This window comes from Carlito syrichta, unplaced genomic scaffold (assembly GCF_000164805.1).
Source record: "Carlito syrichta isolate Samal-C Ts95f unplaced genomic scaffold, Tarsius_syrichta-2.0.1 Scaffold309637, whole genome shotgun sequence".
In the NCBI taxonomy this organism is placed as follows: Eukaryota; Metazoa; Chordata; class Mammalia; order Primates; family Tarsiidae; genus Carlito; species Carlito syrichta.
Genome location: NW_007253733.1, coordinates 124,439 through 145,038, shown reverse-complemented (window position 1 = coordinate 145,038; position 20,600 = coordinate 124,439). Strand labels below are relative to the sequence as shown.

General features: G+C 41.1%; 1 protein-coding gene across 1 annotated transcript in view; it reads right to left on the bottom strand.

Annotated features, from left to right (window-relative positions):
- Window positions 1-949: 949 nt before the first annotated feature.
- Window positions 950-20,600, bottom strand: part of LOC103269909 (cell cycle control protein 50C-like) — a 22,693-nt gene continuing 3,042 nt past the window's right edge. The window contains 8 exon segments of the mRNA XM_021717293.1: window positions 950-1,137; window positions 4,482-4,691; window positions 12,944-12,947; window positions 13,858-13,994; window positions 14,412-14,499; window positions 16,077-16,178; window positions 20,199-20,225; window positions 20,227-20,310. Coding sequence (XP_021572968.1) covers window positions 950-1,137; window positions 4,482-4,691; window positions 12,944-12,947; window positions 13,858-13,994; window positions 14,412-14,499; window positions 16,077-16,178; window positions 20,199-20,225; window positions 20,227-20,310 — 840 coding nt within the window.

Sequence of the window (20,600 nt, the reverse complement as noted above, 5' to 3'; positions counted from 1 at the left end):
AATATAAAAATGTTTTTAAAAGTTTAATATTGTAATCATTTAAGTATACAGATCTGTGGGGTTTGTGCCCTGGCAGATTCATCACATGTTCTATCCAGACTACTGTTAGTGATCTTGGGCAGGAATTAAAACCTTTTTGAGATGAACCCTGAGAACCTTTCTCAACACATTTATTTCAAGTATCACAAATCTGTGTCATCATTTATATTCTAGAATATGGCATCCCAATGTAAGTTCTAGAATTGTTGTGTCGTTAACACGTTGAGTACAGTTTCTGAGAATGTCACTTTCAATGCTTTCCCCTTGGCATGGATAACTTTAGTGACACTTCGGGCCTTTCTTTTTGGTGTATTGCTGTATTTGGGTGCTCAGGACACTGCCATAACTTTGCTAGCTCTTAGCAGAGAAAATTTAGTTTTGACTCCATAGGAAGGAAGAACATTGAAAAAAAATCAGTTTTCAAAAATCATCCTGATGCTCAATTCAGTTCAACAATTGTTGGGGAGTCCATAATAATTGCAGTCATCCAGTGAAGACTCATGGTCTGAGCCTGATCTGATGGACAAAAAGATTCCCCTAATCTTGGGCACCCCAGGCTTGCTTACTCCTCTCTGGTGGCAGCACTCTCCTAGGGCGTTTACCTGCAGTCAGGCTCAAGGACTTCAAATCAATACTGGAGACTTGGTGTAGAACTCAGTCAAGGATGATTTATTGCCCCCACTCCAAGGATGTTTTACTATATGCAATTATGCTTCCCCCCTTCCTCTTTTTTCTTCTTAACTCTAAAATATTATCATTGTTTATCTATTTGGGATCGATTTGGGTTCAGTCAATTCAGTTCCCTTTGTTGAAGTATTCCAGTCATTTCAAGCCTTGTCAGAGATCCTTGGTTCTGTTTCTTCCCTGCTTGTTTCTCTTTACTTCTTTTCTTTTCAGTTGAAGTTTGACTTTACTGACAGAAGGATATTTTCTTTTTTTCCAGCTTTGAATGAATTGCCACCATGGCAAAAGAGGCCAACCATGTAATGGATTCTGTCACTGTATAGGCAAGACCTAAGAAAAGGCTACTACCTCCACTTCATGTGGGGGTGGAAAGCACAACTGATTTTTCTCCGTGGAACCTGGTTACTGGAAAGTCTAAGAAGACACGTTAAGGATCTGTTTCAATACATCTTATCTCTGCATATGCTAAATTTGTTAGATTAAGCCATATAAAATATTATTTTTTTGTAGGTAAAAGATGGTTGAATATTTAATTTCATATGGTTAAACCAAATCTTTACCAAACAGTCCCCTGTATCTTGCTGGAATGAAATTAATTAAACAAGCCTTCCCTCTACATAGGTGTAATCTACAAAAGATATTCTGACACAGATCTGAAAGACTTACAGACAACTGAATACAGATTAAATATATTTAATTCCCTTTGGCAAACCCAAGGAAATTAAAAGAATACAGATAGGTTTTTACAGCAAACTTAAATTTTTATATACGCATCAGGAGACCTAGGGTCAGCTGTGGTCCATTTGTAAGCTATGGTTTGAACTCCTTCCTCAGGGAAAATTCTCCAAGGGGAGTGAATAATGATAGTAGTAATAATAATAATAATATAGATGGAAAAACATTTTTGATGGGAGAACTAAAGGTAGCCCACTCATTGAGTTTTGAAAAGGCCAGCCTCCCCTACTGCTGGGGAGAAAGTATTTGGAGTTCATTTGCTATCGTTAGCATTTTAATGATGTCATTTTGATTATGCATGTGGCCTGAGGTTTTTAAACATCTGGTGCCTTTTGTAAACCAAAATAATAAACAAACAAAAGCTTCTCCTAGCAACGGCACTGGACAGAGGCATTTCTCAGCAAAGCTATTAAAGGGCCTCAGATCACTTGGCAACAAGCTGTTTAAAGGCACAAGGAAACTAGTCCTCTCTTTGACATCGGAATTCCTTATTGTCACCAGGTCCTTGGGTGCCACCTCAACCCATCTGCCCCTTTCTTCCCTCCCTCAGTTCTGTTTGAGAGGGTCTTTTCTTCACACAGAGCATCTTTTTTCCCTCAGAAGTGGTGGCCTTTTCTTAGTCTGGTTGGATAATACTCACACTAGGGCTATCCACAGGTAGGGTAAGTATAGGGCTAAAGCTCAGAGTGATCAGCATTAAAACATGACTGCGAATGAAGTCACCCAGGACGGTATGTCCAGACAGAAGAAATGGAGTGTCTTCCTTATCTGGAGCATCGCTCCCCTTCCTCATCCCTCCACCCCTGTTACACTCATCCTGATGCATTGTGGGACAGCAGTGTATGCTGTTTTTTCCTTTTCCTTCAATGCAACTATGACTGCTTTAGTGGTGAGACAGTCACAAAGTTGACAGAATCAGGAGACCCAAGTGTCAAGCAACTTTCAATCTCCTCTTAAATTGTTTTGAGAGAGAGAGGGGTTTGCTGAAATTCCTGTTCTAAGGGTTTACTCTCTGATTGTACCTATCATACGCCACAAGACAGGTAATTTGTGACTTCTATTTTTGTAGAATAGAATTAGAGACCCTGCAAACAGAACTAACTGAAGGTAAGCCAACTCCTGGTCAGTACAAAAGGAGACAAAAAACAGAGATAGGTCACGTCGGTGGCGACTTTCTGACTGAGGAACATCCCCACACTCCTGTCAGAATGGAAATGTCCACACTCCTCCTCTAAGATAGAAAAGAAGAAAAGAGGAAGCAGGGACTCCAAGTGCATGCAGTCGTTCACTTTTCCCCAATAATTCTTTATTCAACCTCCCTGAGAGGTAAAGAAACTATGGAGGTGGACAATTTTGTGTCAAAACTGGCCTGCTATGGGTCCCACCAAGTAACTCCTAACCAGGAGCCCTGCAATGGTACAAATGGGGCTGAAGTGTCAGAGCTGTGTACAAGCCCTGGAAAGATTCTGCCGTCAAGAGAATTCTGCCTCAGGGAGAATTAGAAGGAGACTTGAAAATTAGTCTAAAGACCAGAGTTAGCATCAGTTGTATCTAAATATATAATGTCTTTTTTTTTTTTTTTTTTTTTTGAGTTGGAGTCTCACTCTGTCGCCCAGACTGGAGTGCAGCGGCCACTCCCGGCCACCGCAGCCTCGAACTGCTGGGCTCCGGCAATCCTTCCACCTCAGCCTTCCAAGTAGCCGGAATTACAGGCATGCGCTACCACGCCCAGCTCATTTTTGATTTATTGTAGAGATGAGGTCTCGCTGCCCAGGCGGGTCTCGAACCCGCGGGCTCAGGCAATCCACTCAACCTCAGCCTCCCAAAGGCGCGGGATTACAGGCTGAGCCACTGAGCCCGGCTATATAGTGTCTTTTAAAGGTAGTGTTTGGTGTCATGTTAAAGGTAAATCCTTTTTGTTTTAAATCAAGAGTTACACCTGTATTTTTAAATTAAGTGAAAAAATTCAGACTTTCATATTAAAGCATATGGCTCCTAACCTGGACTACATGTCCTTAAGGCACCAACTCCCATGGGCTGGCTTTGTTCCTAAGGGAGGGAAGAGCACAGGCAGCATCTTTAGAGCAGAACTTGCAGCATGCTTTATGAGGGTTTAGATTAACTGGACCTTCCCCTTGATCCCAGGGCTCCTGTGGTCTTTGATAATTTCACCCAGAACAAAAGGTCCTCTACAGTCTCTCTCAGTTTGATTTTTAGTCTACACTCCTCGTTTTCTTCTTATCACTCCTCTTTCTCTTTATTTTCGTGATCCTCCACTCATCCCATCCTATCTGGCATGCTTCTCCTCATTGATTTATTTCTCTAGGCTCAGTGTTATTTAATTTTTCTTGGGGGACAGAAATAGTTCTTCTCTTCTTATCCATACCACCTTACCTGATACTGCTATTAACTGTTATTCTTTTTTTTTTTTTAAATGGATGCTTTTAAATATATAACATGGAGACAAACAGCTACATGGCGATGGAATGACAGTTGAGAGGAATTCAGGACATGCCATCCCAAAATATGCCACTTTGGCATATTGGTTATTTTGAGCTAAAGGCACTTGAAAAACAGTAGGTGCAAGAAGGATATTCTGCTCTCTCCTTTTCTTCTCGAAAGCAGGAGATAAAACTCCCCTGTGGAAAATGTCCTTCTAAACAAGGAGAAAAGAAACATTTCTATTCCCGAGTTAGGGAGTTGGGGTGGAGTGAAAAAAAAAAAACAACCTTGTTTAACTAACCCTTGTTTTCCTAGTTACTTCTTTATAACCATTTTTCTTGTAAGGGTTCCTATGTGCATGTAAATGAAATTCATGCGCTCTTTTCTCTTGGTAATCTGTCAGCCCCAGCTGGAGCCCCTAGAAGGCTATAGGAGAATTTTTTCTTCCCTTACACATTTCTTTTCTTATTTTTTGTATATAGATTTTATTGAAAAGTAGAAAAGTATAGGGTGAAATAATTCAACAACCAGTAGCCAGATTTTCTTTCATTCCCGTGAAGAAAAGTGATATAAAAGGATACTATAGGTTATGTTGAAGCTGTAATTACCAGCAGGCAAGGCTTCCACAAAATTGTGTGTTCGATTGAGTCGGCGGTAGAGTTTTTTGAAAGTGGGAAAGGCAGCTGTTTGCATCCATACAATGTAGTCATCATTGAGAAAACCATTGTTTCTTAAATCCTCTTCATCCAACTCATAGATAGGCTTAGGCCAGTTTGGAGGCTTGGTGGTTCCTGCAGGAAGAAAATAAAGGATATGGTAGAACAAAATATTTATCGTCTTCAGTTTTCCTCAGAATTTAGAGAATGACAGAAATCATGCATTCTTGAGGAAATAGAAATTAGACTTATAAAAAAAATTGTATATGTGTATGTGTGCATGTAACCTACCAGAGTATGCAACCATTAAATAGAATGGTTTTACCTTGGAAAAACTCTTCTAGACATCAGTCTAGGCAAAGAATTGGTGGTTAAAGCCCCAGAAGCAGATGCAACAAAAACAAAAATAAACAAGTGACACTTAATTAAACTAAAAAGCTTCTACACAGTGAAATAAATAATCAACAGAGAAAATAGCCTACAGAATGGGAGAAGATATTCACACACTTTACATCTGACAGAGGACTAATATACAGAATCTACAAGGACTCAAACACATCAGCAAGAAAAAAGCAATAACCCCGTACAAAACTGGGCAAATGACATGAACAGACATCTCTCAAAAGAAGATATAAAAATGACGAACAAAAATACACAAAAATGCTCAACATCACTTATCACCAGGGAAATGCAAATTAAAACCACAATGAGATACCACTTATACCAGTTAAAATGGCCATTATTAAAAAAATCAGAAAAACAATAAATGCTGATGCAGATGCAGAGAAAAGGGAATGCTTATACCCTGTTGGTGGGAGTGTAAATTAGTACAACCTCTATGGAAAGTGGTATGGAGATTTCTCAAACAACTAAAAGTAGATCTACCATTTGATCCAGTAATCCCACTGGACCTAGGTGTCTACCCAAAGGAACATAGGTTGTTATATAAAAAAGACACCCCTGCCCCCATGTTCATCGCAGTACAATTTACAATGGCAAAGATGTGGAATCAACTTAAATGTCCATCAGTTAGTTGATCAGTGGATAATGAAAATGTGATATATATGCACTGTGGAATACTATTCAGCTATCAAAAACAATGAAATATTGTCTTTTGCAGCAGCTCGGATGGAAATGGAGAACATAATCCTAGGTGAACTAACTTAGGAACAGAAAACCAAATGCCATGTGTTCTCACTTGCAAGTGGGAGCTAAACTAAGGATATGCAAAGATAGAGAATGGTATCATGAACTGGATGCAGTGGCTCACACCTGTAATCCCAGTACTTTGGGAGGCTAAGGCAGGAGAATTGCTTCGGCTCAGGAGTTCAAAATCAGCCTGGGCAACATAGTGAGAACTTGTCTCTCTAAAAAATTAGCTTGAGCTCAGGAGGTTGAGATTGCAGTAGCCATGACTGTGCCACCACACTCTATCCTGGGAGTCAGAGTGAGACCCTGACTAAAAAGGGCAGGGGAGGTGGAGAATGGTATAATGCATACTGGAGACTCAGAAGAGGAAGGGGGATGGGGTGGAGGGACAAAAATCATCTATTGGGTACAGTGTGCACAGGTGGGTGCACTTAAAGCTCAGACTCAAACTATTTTTACCTCCCAAAGCTCTTGAAATAAAATAATAATAATGGGTTTAAAGATTCTAAGGAGGGGCCAGGTGGGGTAGTTCATGCCTGTAATCCCAGTGCTTTGGGAGGCCAAGGCAGGAGGATCGTTTGAGACCAGCCTGGGCAATATAGTGAGACTCTATTTCTACAAAAAATAAAATTAGCTGGGCATGGTGTGCATGCCTATAGTCCCGGTTACCTGGGGAGCTGTGGCTGGAGGATTGCTTGAGCCCAGGAGTTCAAGGCTGCAGTGAGCCATGATCACACCACTGCACTCCAGCCTGGGTGACAGAAAAAAAAAAAGACTCTAAGGAAATGCTCATGATATTTTCAGTGGGTTAAACAAAAAGAGCAGAATATCAAATTATATGTATACTATGTCTTCAACTATATTAAATGCATATAAAGATCATGGTGGTTGCATTCAGTGATAACATGGGAAATATCTTTATTAAATTTCACTAGCAACCTAAGGAGAGCAAATTAAAACAAGATACTATTTTCATCTAAAAATTGGGTAATTTTTTTAAAGTGACAATCATTGATAAGGCAGTTGAAATGGGAGCTCTGGGACAGAGCAGACATGTAAATCCACATCATATCTGACAAGCTAGGAAAATACATGGAAAGCTTTCACATTTCACATTACATTTTGGCCCAGAAATTCTACTAGAAATGTATTCTAAGGTGATAGTCATGAAAGTGCATGAAGATTGCATAGATGTTCACTGCAGCACTGCACCTAAGAGCTCCAAGCTGGAAGCAAGGAGGAGGGATTGGCAGGTGGGGGGAGGTGGTGAGCAAAGGCATTGTAAGCCTGTTCTAAAGGCAGGAAGTCTGGTAGGGTTGAAAGCTGTAGGAGGAATGTTGGAAGCACAGGCTGGAGGGTGGTGTCATCAAGATGAACTTGTTGAATTTGCCCTCATTCTCACACTTCCACGTTACAACCCAGGGCACGTCTGTCTCTCGCACCCTGTAAGAGAGGGGTTCCCTAACTCCCGGGGCCATGGAATGGTACCAGTATGTGGTCTGTTAGGAAGCGGCACACACAGTAGGAGGTGAGCAGCAGGTGAGTCAGTGAAGCTTCATCTGTATTCATAGCCACTCTCCATCGCTGGCATGACCGCCTGAGCTATGCCTTCTGTCAGATCAGCAGTGGCATTAGATTCTCATAGAAGTGCAAACCCTACTGTGAACTGCGTATGCAAGGGATCTAGGTTGTACACTCCTTACAAGAATCGATTGCCTGATCATCTGAGGTGGAGCTGAGGCAGTGATGCTAGTGCTAGTGAGTGGCTGCAAATACAGATTAACATCAGCAGTGAGGTTTGATTGCACAGAAACCATAATGAATAATTACTTGCAGACTCCTATCAAAACCCTATTAGTGAATGGCAAGTGAGTTGATGTATTTCAGCAGTACAGCTGCAACTGGTGGCAGGCTTTAAGTCTTAAGCTTTAAGAATCTGACACTTATTTTAGTCTGCATGTTACCCGCCCATTATTTTATTTACCACTTACATCGCGCCTCTTCCCTGCACTGCACACTTGTCTCTGTCACAGTTTTGGTAAGACCACAAGCTAACCCTAGCCAGAATGAGTAAAAAAACAAACATCACTGGAAAGCATCTTTGAAAGGGGAGGAAGATCCCTTTGAAAGGGGAGCAGACGTGGATTTATATGTCTGCTCTGTCCAACTACATTCAAAACCAAACTGGAGTTATGGGGGGAATGAGTAAACATTGGGATTTTGATGAGACAACAGAAAATGCTAAGATTGCCAACAAAAAGAAAGCTGCATTTAAAACACCAAGAATCAGCTGGGCTTGGTGGCTCAGCCTGTAATCCCATGCCTTTGGGAGGCCGAGGTGAGTGGATTGCCTGAGCCCGTGGGTTCGAGACCCGCCTGGGCAACTTGGCGAGACCTCATCTCTACAACAAATCAAAAACTGGCCGGGCGTGGTAGTGCGTGCCTGTAGATGCAGCTACTGGAAGGCTGAGGCGGAAGGATCACCGGAGCCCAGAAGGTGGAGGCTGTGGTGGCCGGGAGTGGCCACTGCACTCCAGTCTGGGTGACAGAGTGAGACTCCAACTCAAAATAAAATAAAAGAAAATAAAGAAAATATAATAAAAAAAATAAGTAAATAAAACACCAAGAATCCTACTTAAATTACAGGTTTATTGCAACAGGTGAATCACATTCTCCGAGCCCACTTTGCACAATATGTGATGACCGGTTATCTGACGAAGCCATGAGACGTTCAAAACTGTTTCACCACATAGATACTAAATACCCAGTATTAAAGATAAGCCTTTAGAGTTTTTCGGAAGGAAAAAAATGAAAACACAAAGAACAGAAGCAATTATTGAAGGCCATCACTTAATCAGATGTCTCTGCACCTAGAAGCATCATTCTTAGCGGCTAACCACATTGCTAAAGCTAAGAAGCCCTTTACTGTGAAGAGTTGATCCTGCCTGCTGCTGAGGACACTTGGCGTGAACTTTTAGGAAAGGCTGTGGTTCAAAAGGTGGTACATTTTCCTCTTTCAGCTAGCACCATAACTAGATGAATTGAGATAGCAGAAGATATTGAGGCCCAAATGTTGAAGAGGATTAATCAGTCATGGTATGCAATCCAGGTTAACGAATCTACCGATATTGACAGCAAGGCAATGAATCCTTTTTGTGTGATATATTTTTCAGGAAGATGCACATGAGGATATGCTATGTGTACTTTTATTACCAACCCATACCACAGCTGCAGAACTCTTCGAGTCTTTGAATGATCGCATATGAGGAAAACTGAGATGGTCATTTTGGGTTGGTATGTGCACGGATGGAGCGGCTCATGTCACACTCTGTCATCCACAGAGAAATGCTGGCTAGCCAAAAAATGTCATCTGAGCTTAACAACATTTTGGAGTACGTGATTAAATTTTCAAGCACGTTAAAATACATGCCCTTAACTCACATAAAGTGGCTACATTCAAAACTAAACTGGAGTTATGGGGGGAATGAGTGAACATTGGGATTTTTGAAATGTTTCAAATATTAGCAGAGATTTTGAAAGAGACTGAACCAGGGTCTCCTTTTTCCCAGCTGGCGAATGATCACCTATCTCAGCTTTCAAAAGAGTTTGAGCATTACTTGCTAACCACAAAAGACCCCAGAATGGGGAAGGAATGCAGTTTGTTTTGTGGGTCATCACATCAGAATCACCCAAGGTGCTTGTTAAAAATACAACTTCGGCCAGGCACGGTGGCTCACGCCTGTAATCCCAGCACTTTGGAGGTGGAGGTGAGAGGACTGCCTGAGTCTAGGGGTTCAAGACCAGCCTGAGCAACTTGGTGAGACCTTTTCTCTACAATAAATCAAAAAATTAGTCAGGTGTGGTGGCGTGCACCCATAGGTCCACTACTTGGAAGGCTGAGGCAGAAGGATTGCCTGAGCCCAGCAGGTTGAGGCTATGTTGGCTGTGAGCATGCTACTACACTCCAGCCTGGACAACAGAGTGAGACTCTGACTCAAAAAAATAAAAATAAAAATAAAAAATAATAATAAAAAGTATGCCCTGCTCTATCAATTTCAAATCTTATCTCATCCATGTCTCCAGAGAATATGAGCAGTATGGTCCAAAATATAGCAACTTCTTTTATTTTCCAAGGAGTTGGGTCATTTGTATTCATCCATTCATTCAACAGTAAGCATTTCTTTTTTTTCTTAACTATATATTTTTTATTTTAAAATTGTGGGGTACAGTTAAGGGTTAGGTATACAAATATGCATTGTGCAGGTACCCTTGTTGATGAGGTGTCGCCCCCCCATCCCCAGACAGATATCGATTACTGTTAATTCCATCTCCCTTCCCCTCCCTGCCCCACCCCATAGTTTCCTGTCACTGTCAATCCTTTCCTTATAGTATTACGATAGTTGTTCAAGGTCCACTTATGAGTTTCTTGATTGTCACTGGCACCGTGAATACAAAAATGCATAAGACCCGATCTACTTCCTTGAGGAATTACAGACTAAAGTGAATGTGACAGGTATGTAAACAGATATTTATTTAGAGTACAATGTGGTCACTCTTACAATAGAGGTAAGAACAAAGTGCAGCGGATAAGAGAAAGCCAAAGACCCTTTGTGTTATAGACCTGTGGTTAGGTGGTAAGATGAAGCAACAGAATGTTGCCACGTTTCTTTCAAAAACTAGCAATTTAAGCATAGACACAGTGACCATACATAACAGTTTGCCTAGGACAGTCCCAGTTTATGTCTGTTAATTATCATCCCATCTGATTTAACCATTTAGCCCAAACAAATAATTACATATATTTCATCCTTCCAGCATCCAGCTATATTAGCTAGTAGTGTGTGAGATACCCATGCGCAGTGAATGAAGCGCTTATATTATACAAAAGACAACCAGAAACCTTTTGAGTCCAACATTGTAAAACAAATCCCTGTGACCCCTGTCAGCTGTTTAACATTCCACCCAGATAGGCCATATTTTCTGACTTGGCCTATGAGGTGTGAAAAGCTGTCAGGTTGCAAATCAGTGGGGTCATTGAGAAATGTGGGAAATTATAGGTTAGGTTATGTGTACACAATGCATCTGTGGCAAATAGGTGCTGAGCAGTTCTGCTGAAAGTAGTTTGAATTCTCTTGCAACAGTGGTTTTGTTATTTGTTATATAGTGTAAATATATAGCTGTAGTATCAGCTTTTTATTTGCTAATAAATAATTTTAGCTGTGAAAAGCTTAAAAAGAAAATATGCATGTTTAATATAATTAAGTACAGTTTTTCAAGAAAGATGATGAATGTGATACTTGTATTTATCCCTCACTGTGGGAACCATCGTGATATCAAACGATCTTGTGAAAATAAAAAAAAGTAAAAAAAAATACAAACTGCTGAAGAACATCAGAATCTACTTTAAAAACTTATGGCAATTTTTAGAAGATTGTATCCAAAGACAATGTTTTAACTTATATAGCTATAGCATGTCCATTTATATATTATTCTGTGAGCATGACTTTTCATTTAGATCCAATGGATTTCCTTCTAGTTTCATTTTTCTTTTCTTTCTTTTTTTTTTTGTTAACCAAATAAAAGCTTTTAATGTGTTGGCTCCATTAGCACGAAAAGAACTCTGTAGCCCGTTAAATGAGGTAAATTAAAGAGTGGATGTACATGGTGATCAGATAATTATGTCAAATTTCTAACAAATTTTGAACTTGGATTCCTCAGGAAATCAAAGCAAAGCTGTTAGAAGTTCAGTCTTTGAAGATGAAACCTCTGGCATTATTATAAAGGTTACTATAGATTAAGTTACAAAATGATCAAGCTTAAGTTGTTTGATTTTGTGGTGATAACACAACTGCAAATTTTGTGGAGTACAACAATGGCGTAAAGATAATGCTCTTAGTAAATTGAGAAATTGGCAGAGAAGAGATGTACTTAAAATTGGTTGTGATAATACACAATTTACAATTCTGTCTAAGCAAGGAACAATATTTTATCAATCAAAAGGAGCCATAAGCGGGCTTGGTGGCTCAGCCTGTAATCCCGCGCCTTTGGGAGGCTGAGGTGAGTGGATTGCCTGAGCCCGCTGGTTCAAGACCCGCCTGGGCAGCGAGACCTCATGGCTACAATAAATCAAAAAATCAGCCGGGCATGGTAGCGCATGCCTGTAATTCCGGCTACTCGGAAGGCTGAGGCGGAAGGATCGCCGGAGCCCAGCAGGTCGAGGCTGCGGTGGCCAGGAGCGGCCACTGCACTCCAGTCTGGGCGACAGAGTGAGACTCCAACTCAAAAACAAAACAAACAAACAAACAAAAACAAACAAAAAAGGAGCCATAGTAGTGAAAATACATATAGTTTTGTATATTCACAGTTAGAAAAACTGAGTTTTCAACCACAAAATTTTTATGATGACACAGATGTTAAGTTAAACAATTCAACATGGTAGCATATGAGGTATGTGGTCTCTCTTTGTTGAATATTACCGTCCAGAATTTTAGAAAGGCTTGAGCCTTTAAAGAACTTTTTTGTATATCAGACAATGCCTACCACCATCTTGACCTTTTTCTGTAAATGAGTCTTCTAACTTTGGTTGTATTTTGCTCAAAATAGTTGAAAATCTTCAAACACAGCATCTGAAATACTGACTGTCGAAACACTTTAACTTTTGAGGATTTAGTGAATTATAATTACTGAAAACAAACCTTACAAACAAGAAGACATTGAAATTTACCCCTATAAAAGCAAGGAAATAATTGAACATATTGCATAATGGGAGCTCAAAATGTGTATAGGATTTAATTTTTAAATTTTGTAGTTAGACTGTGGAATGTCTCGACTTATGTGAAGACTCTTTTGACAGTACTCCTATTTTAAATTTAATTTAAAATGTTCTATACCATAATGAAATAATACTGATAAAAGTCTAGGATTATGCAGCATTTAAATTTAGTAATACATTAGAAGAATTAAAAACAGAAAAAGTTTATGTGAAGTAAAAACAAACACTACTCAAGACAAAATTTGGGTTAAAATACTAGCATATTTCAATACAAAAAAATTGAAGCCGAGAATATCCTTCATTTCATAAGATTGGCTGTTAGTGTAACAAGTACCTCAGCATCTATGGAGTGTTTTCTCAGTTAAAAATGTTAGGGTTGGCTGGGCGCTGTGGCTCATACCTATTATAATCCCAGCACTTTGGGAGGCCAAGGTGAGAGGATTGCCTTAGCCCATAGGTTCGAGACCAGCCTGAGCAACTTGGCGAGACCTCATCTCCACAATAAATCAAAAAATTAGCTGGGTGTGGTGGCGCGTGGCTGTAGTTCCAGCTACTTGGAAGGCTGAGGCAGAAGGATTGCCTGAACCCTGCAGGTCAAGGCTATGGTGGCCTTGAGCATGCCACTGCACTCCAGCCTGGGTGACAGAGTGAAATTCTGACCAAAAAAAAAGAGTCAAATGAAAAGAACCATTTAAAATTATCAACAATTTCAAATTGATTAACCATAAGATACAACTTTTAAAAAGGTTGCAGATAATTTTGTGAAAAAATTAAAAATAACGAGGCCATGGTAAAAAGAATAAATTAATTAGAAAAATACAGATTTATGTAATAAAGATTACTATGGCCAAGAAAACTGATTAAGTGAATATGTATGCAAAATGATTATTCTGCTTACATTATCTTCTAATGTTCAGATAATTGAAATAGTTTTTTTAAGTTGGTTTAATGTAATATAAATGCTATTTTAGTTTTTGAAAGAACTGCATTTTTGAAAATAGTTTTTAATAGAATTATTTTATAGGTTCACCAATATATGTCAATTTATTGATCAATAAATAAAATTTTCAAATACATATATAGCTAGTTATTTTAGTATACCAGTTTGAGTGAAAAATTACATGGTAATTCTAATTATAGCTGACACAACATGCTTTTTAAAACATTACCTTCTTAGTTTTGGTAAACTGGAAGGAACCAGGGCAGTGATCATTTCATGTTTTTTGAAAGGTATACAATGGAGACGGCCATGGTAGGGAAAGTTATAGCAAAAAGGAGTCAACAAGGAGATAATGAACAAGGACTCATAAATATCTCTCCACATACACAGAATAAAGTTTTTATAAAGAGATAGGAATATTTAGCTACTGTGGATCTTACCTTCAAATTGATAAGATTTCTGAAAGTTGGATTCTGAAATTTGATATACATATCTGTCCACCATGTAAGTCCAGTCTTTAGCATTGGGTCTTTGATTTGTATAGATGAATTAAGGTTATATGAAAGAATTATGGTGTCTGTAAGGAAATTAAAAATTGTGTTAAAGATGCAAGCTAGCAATTTTGCCACCCTTTGAAATGCAGACCCAGACACAGCTGAAAAATAAATCAGGGCTTTTGCAGACTCTCAACACGCCCACATGCCATAGATGCTGGAGTCACAAGACCATTCTTTTTCCTGCCAAGGTTGAGCCAATTACTGAAAAATACTCTTAAGCTCCATTTAACTCATGTTCCCTGACTATTCCTTCAGCTTTCTGGCAGGGGAGAACTTATTTGCAAATGAAATACCGTAAGTCAGTGTTCTGGCTTAGCCAGGATAATATTTACAGAGTTTTTTTAAAACTGCCACTCAGCTGCAGAGGTGATCTTTTGGACAGTCAGGCTGTTACACACTTATAAGGGTTCACCATGGAGATAGGAAAAGTCACCTACCATTGAACATGCTGTTGGCGATGGCACCACAAGGAACAATGGGGGTCTTATTGTGGGACACTTTGAATGGAGCACAGTCCTTCACATCCTGAATGCAAGACCATACAGAAATGAGAAATGGTTTTGGTTAACACTCTTAGAATGTGAAAGTGAGAACACTGGGAATGTAAATCAACCCACACTGATTTATTGGCATGGACCACGGTTAAGGACTGCTACATTTTCCCAGGCTTCTGGCTCAGTTAGACTAGGAAATTTGTGTGTTTTGGAGATATGTATGTATGTGTGTCTTTTCCTCATTAGTAATACATAGCACAGTAAAAATGTCCACAGGAAGGAACCTTCCCTTGCTGGCTGTGCTGTATATCACACTAGGCCTATAGTGGAATACATTTTTGAAATCTTTTTATTGAAGTATAAGTTATATTCAGATAAGTACATAAATCATGAGTCTACATTTAGATGACTTATCACAGGGAATCCATCCAGGCAACCAAATACATTTTTTTTTTTTGAGTTGGTATCTCACCCGGTCGCCCAGACTGGAGTGCAGTGGCCGCTCCTGGCCACCGCAGCCTCTGCTGGGCTCCAGTGATCCTTCCGCCTCAGCCTTCCAAGTAGCCGGAATTACAGGTGTGCTACCACACCCGGCTAATTTTTTGATTTTATTGTAGAGATGAGGTCTCGCCTGCCCAGGCGGGTCTCGAACCCGCGGGCTCAGGCAATTCACTCACCTCACCTCCCAAAGGCGCAGGATTACAGGCTGAGCCACCAAGCCCGGCTTCAAATACATTTTTTTTAAAGTGAGATTGTTAAAAATCATTTGGTTATCACTTTCATATAATAACAGCCATGTGGAAAAGGTTTTTCTCTAGTTTTTCTTGCTATTAGCCTGAATATCATCTGTCAAGGGTAAAAAATGTGTAATCCTAGATATGAAAAAGCATTCTATTAAACCAAAGGCTTTTATTCAATCAAACAGAGACCAACTTCCTTAACATAGGCTTGTTTAAATGCCCCAATTACAGAAAGGACAATAGTAGATATAGAGTGAGCCAGACTGAGACCAACAACTCAAGGCTACTATCAAAATGGCATCTGGAAGGATCACCACTTGGACAAGATTCAGATTATTGTCTAAAGAGGGAAAGTGTTCCTTCTCAATAACAGCTATCCTGAATCCTCACCCCCTTCAATTTATGCAAGAGTGAAATAAGCATTTCTGCTTTGTAAAATCTTAGCTTTTGAGTATTTTTGCTTCCTCTCTCTTTTTTTTTTTTGAGTTGGAGTCTCACTCTGTCGCCCAGACTGGAGTGCAGTGGCCGCTCCCGGCCACCGCAGCTTCGAGCTGCTGGGCTCTGGCGATCCTTCTGCCTCAGCCTTCTGAGTAGCAGGAATTACAGGCGTGCGCTACCATGCCCAGCTAATTTATTTATTTATTTATTGTAGAGATGAGGTCTCGCCTGCCCAGGCGGGTCTCGAACCCGCGGGCTCAGGCAATCCACTCACCTCAGCCTCCCCAAGCGAGGGATTGCAGGCTGAGCCACCAAGCCCGGCTGCTTCCTCTCTTTTTAACTGAAAGTTCCATCTGGCTTGAGAAAAGAAACAAAACAAACAAAAAAAGAGAAAATAAAAAAGAGCACACCAAATTCAAACAAGTCTTACTGTTACATCTTTGCCCACCAGCTGCCTGTTACTTCTGGATAAAATAGATCGATAGAGATTCTGATAGAAGTCATACAATTTGTAGTACACATGAAAATTACCCTGCATGGGAGAAAAACAAGAATAAGAGTTGAGGGAGGAAAATGAACTGGAATGTTAATAAACATGGACAAGAGCCGGGCTCGGTGGCTCAGCCTGTAATCCTGCGCTTTGGGAGGCTGAGGTGAGTGGATAGCCTGAGCCTGCGCGTTCGAGACCCGCCTGGGCAGCGAGACCTCATCTCTACAATAAATCAAAAAATCAGCCGGGCGTGGTAGCGCATGCCTGTAATTCCGGCTACTGGGAAGGCTGAGGCGGAAGGATCGCTGGAGCCCAGCGGGTCGAGGCTGCGGTGGCCGGGAGCGGCCGCTGCACTCCAGTCTGGGTGACAGAGTGAGACTCCAACTCAAAAAACAAACAAACAAACAAACAAAAAAAACATGGACAAGAATTTTCTAAAGAACAGACAAAAAGGGGAACTGAAAGTTTCTTTATGGGAAATAGAAACCCAAAAAATCATTAAAAAAAAAAAAACAATGTTGGGAAATCCTGGTTGATACAGAATTATTGAAATGACTAACATATTTTAATATTGTGTTCTTGCCTCAAATAATTTTTTTATAATCAGGCCTTTTATTTTCAGTATAAAATTTGGTTTTATAAATATTGTCATTTCCCAGAAATTCCAGGAAATATGCTCTGTCTAGGGATTGCCTAGGGGCTGCCTAGGGCTTGTGGTAGTTCTAAAAGTTATTGAGAGCAGATTCGAGGTGCAGGGGCACTTGGCCATGTGAAAGGCATGAGACTAGGTGCTTCCTGCAGTCAGGCTTCAGTTATTTTTGTCCATTTACCCCCAAGATCTAGCTCAGTCCCTGCACATAATACTTGCTCAAGAAATGACAAACCATTTGTTATGGACAAAAATAAAAAACTCACTGATTCAAAAAAATGTGATTATCACCATAGCAATAAATAGATTTGTTGCCATGAGAGATAGGCCTTTCATGTTAACTGCTGTGTGAAGCTGCCCATTCACAGGCTGCGATCGTGGTTCTACCTGTATGGTGACATACTAAGGCCCTGGAAATTATTCAGGCAGACTTCATACAGACTTTAGCAACAGCATGTATGAAAATACCCATGTGAATTCAACTGACATATCCATAGAGTTTTACTAACAGCACATATAGAAATGTCCAATGTGGCTGTTTATAATTAATATACATATCTCCAAAATAATGAAGGCCTAACTTTTATTAAGTGCCTTCCATGTGTTAGGTGCCATATGCAATGCTAGAAATACAAAAACGTTTCCTTCACAAGCCCCTGAGTCCATTGACTGTTCTACCCTATGCAAAAACAGCATTTTGGAAAGCTTTTGGTCTCACATTCTAAGGATCTTAAAGAGAATGAGTATGGAAAATCGGAGTTGGTACCCACAGTAAGTTGGGGTGGAAAGTCATGGTAAATGCAGCCAGTTACAGAATGTAAGAAAGGCTGAAGAACTTAAGTCACTTGTGAGAGAATCATCTCTGGAACACTGAAAAGGGGAGGTACAGGGTTGGTCACAGAGGCAGCTGCAGCATAATCAACTGAGAGCATTGGCGTGAAGGCAAACAGGCCAGGCTTGGTGGGAATGACCCATTAAGTTTCCTCACCCAAGAGCGAGCCTCTAGTGTTGACCCGTGCCTATAGAAAATATGAAATCCACAGAATGAAATTTACCATACATTTTCTTAGAAGCGTAAAAGAGAATTCTACTTAACCAGAGTTATATGTTCACATAAATGACAAAATAAACAGGCAGAAAACACTCGTCACACGAGGAACTGAGGTGTTTTAATAAACTCTTTTCAATGATTCTTTGTCCAGGATTTAGCTTAACAAGGCCTCCAAGATCATCATCTTTTTGATTACTCCTGGAGGCACAATTCACTTTATGGTGTTTCTTCTCTTTAAATTCAGTGGCACTTGGTGCAGGCTTCCTGTGTTTTAGGCAGTCTCGCGTGGTCTCATCGCCTGGGTTCCGCACGTGTAGTGTGTGTTAACTGGAGAGGGAAGGCTGGCTTTTTATGAGAAGCCTCTGCCTGAAAGGAATGGTTAACAGCTGGTAACACTTCGTTTACGGTTAGGGTTTCGAAGGACACAGACAGCTGGGAATTGGAGTCCTTTAAGGTTTTATCGGCTGGATTCTTTTTTTTTCCCCCCAAAACTGAAGCATTCTGAGCCTTCAGGAAGGAAGGAAGGAAGGAAGGAGGGAGGGAGGAGAGAAGGAAGAGGGGAAGGACACAGGTAGGAAGAGGTGGGGAAAGGAGGGAGGGAAGGAAGGAGGGAGAGTAGGAGGTAAGAGGAGAGGGGGCAGGGAGGGGGAAAATGGCGTAGTAAGAGGGTGGGAAGGGAGGAAGAACAGAGGGTAGGAAGAAAACGAGAAGGGAGAGAGGGGGAAAGAAGGAGGAAAAATATGAGATAGGAAGAAGAGGGGAGGGAGGGAGGAAGAACAGGAGGCACGAAGAAAAGAGGAAGGGAGAGTGGTCTTAGAGTGCAATGCATTCTCTTTCTTTCTTTTTTTTTTTTGAGTTGGAGTCTCACTCTGTTGCCCAGGATGGAGTGCAGTGGCACACGCACGGCCACCCCAGAGTCCACTTGCCAGGCTCTGGCGATCCTTCCGCCTCAGCCTTCCTTCCAAGGAGCCGGAACTACAGGCTCACGCTACCATGCCTAGCTAATTTTTGATTTTTTGCAGAGACAAGGTCTCGCCAAGTTGCCCGGACGGGTTTCGAACCCGTGGGCTCAGGCAATCCACTCGCCTCGGCCTCCCAAAGCACGGGGATTATAGGCTGAGCCACCGAGCCTGGCCCTTGCAATGCATTCTTAAAGTTTCAGCGGGACCGACAGGAAATCCTGAAGACAGCTCTGGGAAGAGGCCCCAGCCACCTCAGTATCCCTGCTGTGCTCAGCCGCTGGCTGGGGTGGCCACGGGAGGCGTGGCCTTGGTGCAAACACACAGTGGTTTCAGAGCGCAGCAGCCGGGGCCATTCCTCATTTATACTCCCTGCGGTAAGTGTGAGGAGCCTTTTCATGGGCTCCACAGTCTTACCTGGTAGTCAAGACTTAATCAAGTGAAAAATGAATTTCCTTCAACTCAGTTGTACTTCAAGGTCCCGTTCTGTCCTCTGGACTCTGAGCCTCTCTCCCCACAGCGTCCTCCACGCCGACCTTCCCATCCTTAAATGACTCCACATGGGGTGAATCTAGAGGCTGGCCTTCTCTTGAGCATTCGAGGCCCTGCTTCCACCTCAAACTCAGCTGGTCCCAAACCAGACTCATTATCATCTGAAAAATACTCCTCACTTCTCCCTTTCCCTCCCTCCTTCCTTCCCAAGGGTCAGAGTTGTTTTGCAGTCTGACAGCTCCCCCAGCCTCCTCCTGCTCCCTCCCCATTACGCCCACAGGTGTCCCATGCCCTCCCACCCACACTCTCTCATGTGTCTAACCCTGTCTTTGCATCTGCTTTGCAGAGTGCTTGATGAGCATGCGACTTTAATCAGAATCCCAAGAGTAGGGACTTCTCTTAATGTTCCTTTGGCATTTTTCATAGTACCTGGCAGCCAGACTGAGTCTCCTTGGGGATTAAGCAACTGCACGTGTAGAATAACTGAAGGGGACCCAAGGAGGGTCCCACCAGCTGTGTGACCCCTGACACTAACTTACTGTGTGACCTTGGCAAAGTCACTTAACCTCTCAGCCCATTACTTTTCTCACTATAAAATAAGTGCTTACATTCAATGATCTCTTCTGTTCCTTCCTGTACTGAAGTAAAACCTGTTCGACTGATGATAAGATTTAAAAGTCGAGAAGGTAAAGAATCTTGCAACTTCAAAGAAACAGGATAATAATACTCAAAAAGGAGGCAGCAGGCAGGGGGCGGGCCTGAACTCAACAATTTGTAAGCTTCGCCAACCCCACCTTGCTTTATTTTTTATGTTTTGGAAAGCGTTTGATGGAAATTGTGAATTTACTGCTGAGTGTTATATGGGAATAGGTCAGCATAAAACCAATTGGAATCTCTTGTATTTTACTTACCTCCATTTTCTTCGGAAGGTAAAAAGGGCATAGAGCAGGTGCATACTTTGTCAAAATTAAAGGCATTTTCCAGCAGTTTTGCACAATTTGCACATATACTTGTGTAATTAATCTGTCAGGCAGGGACAAAAACAATGATTAATTTAAAAGCTACATGAGTGCATCTCTTATAGTTCAAGTCTAGAGTCCTCCATTCTATTGTATGGAAAATATTTACACTAATGAATTATTCTCTATGGTGTCCAAAGGAAGTTATTAAAAACTGGCCAGGCATGGTGGTTCAAATCTGTGATCCCAGCACTTTGGGAGACTGAGGCAAGAGGATTGCCTGAGTCCAGGGGTTCAAGACCAGCCTAGGCAACTTGGTGAGACCTCATCTCTACAATAAATAAAAAAATTAGC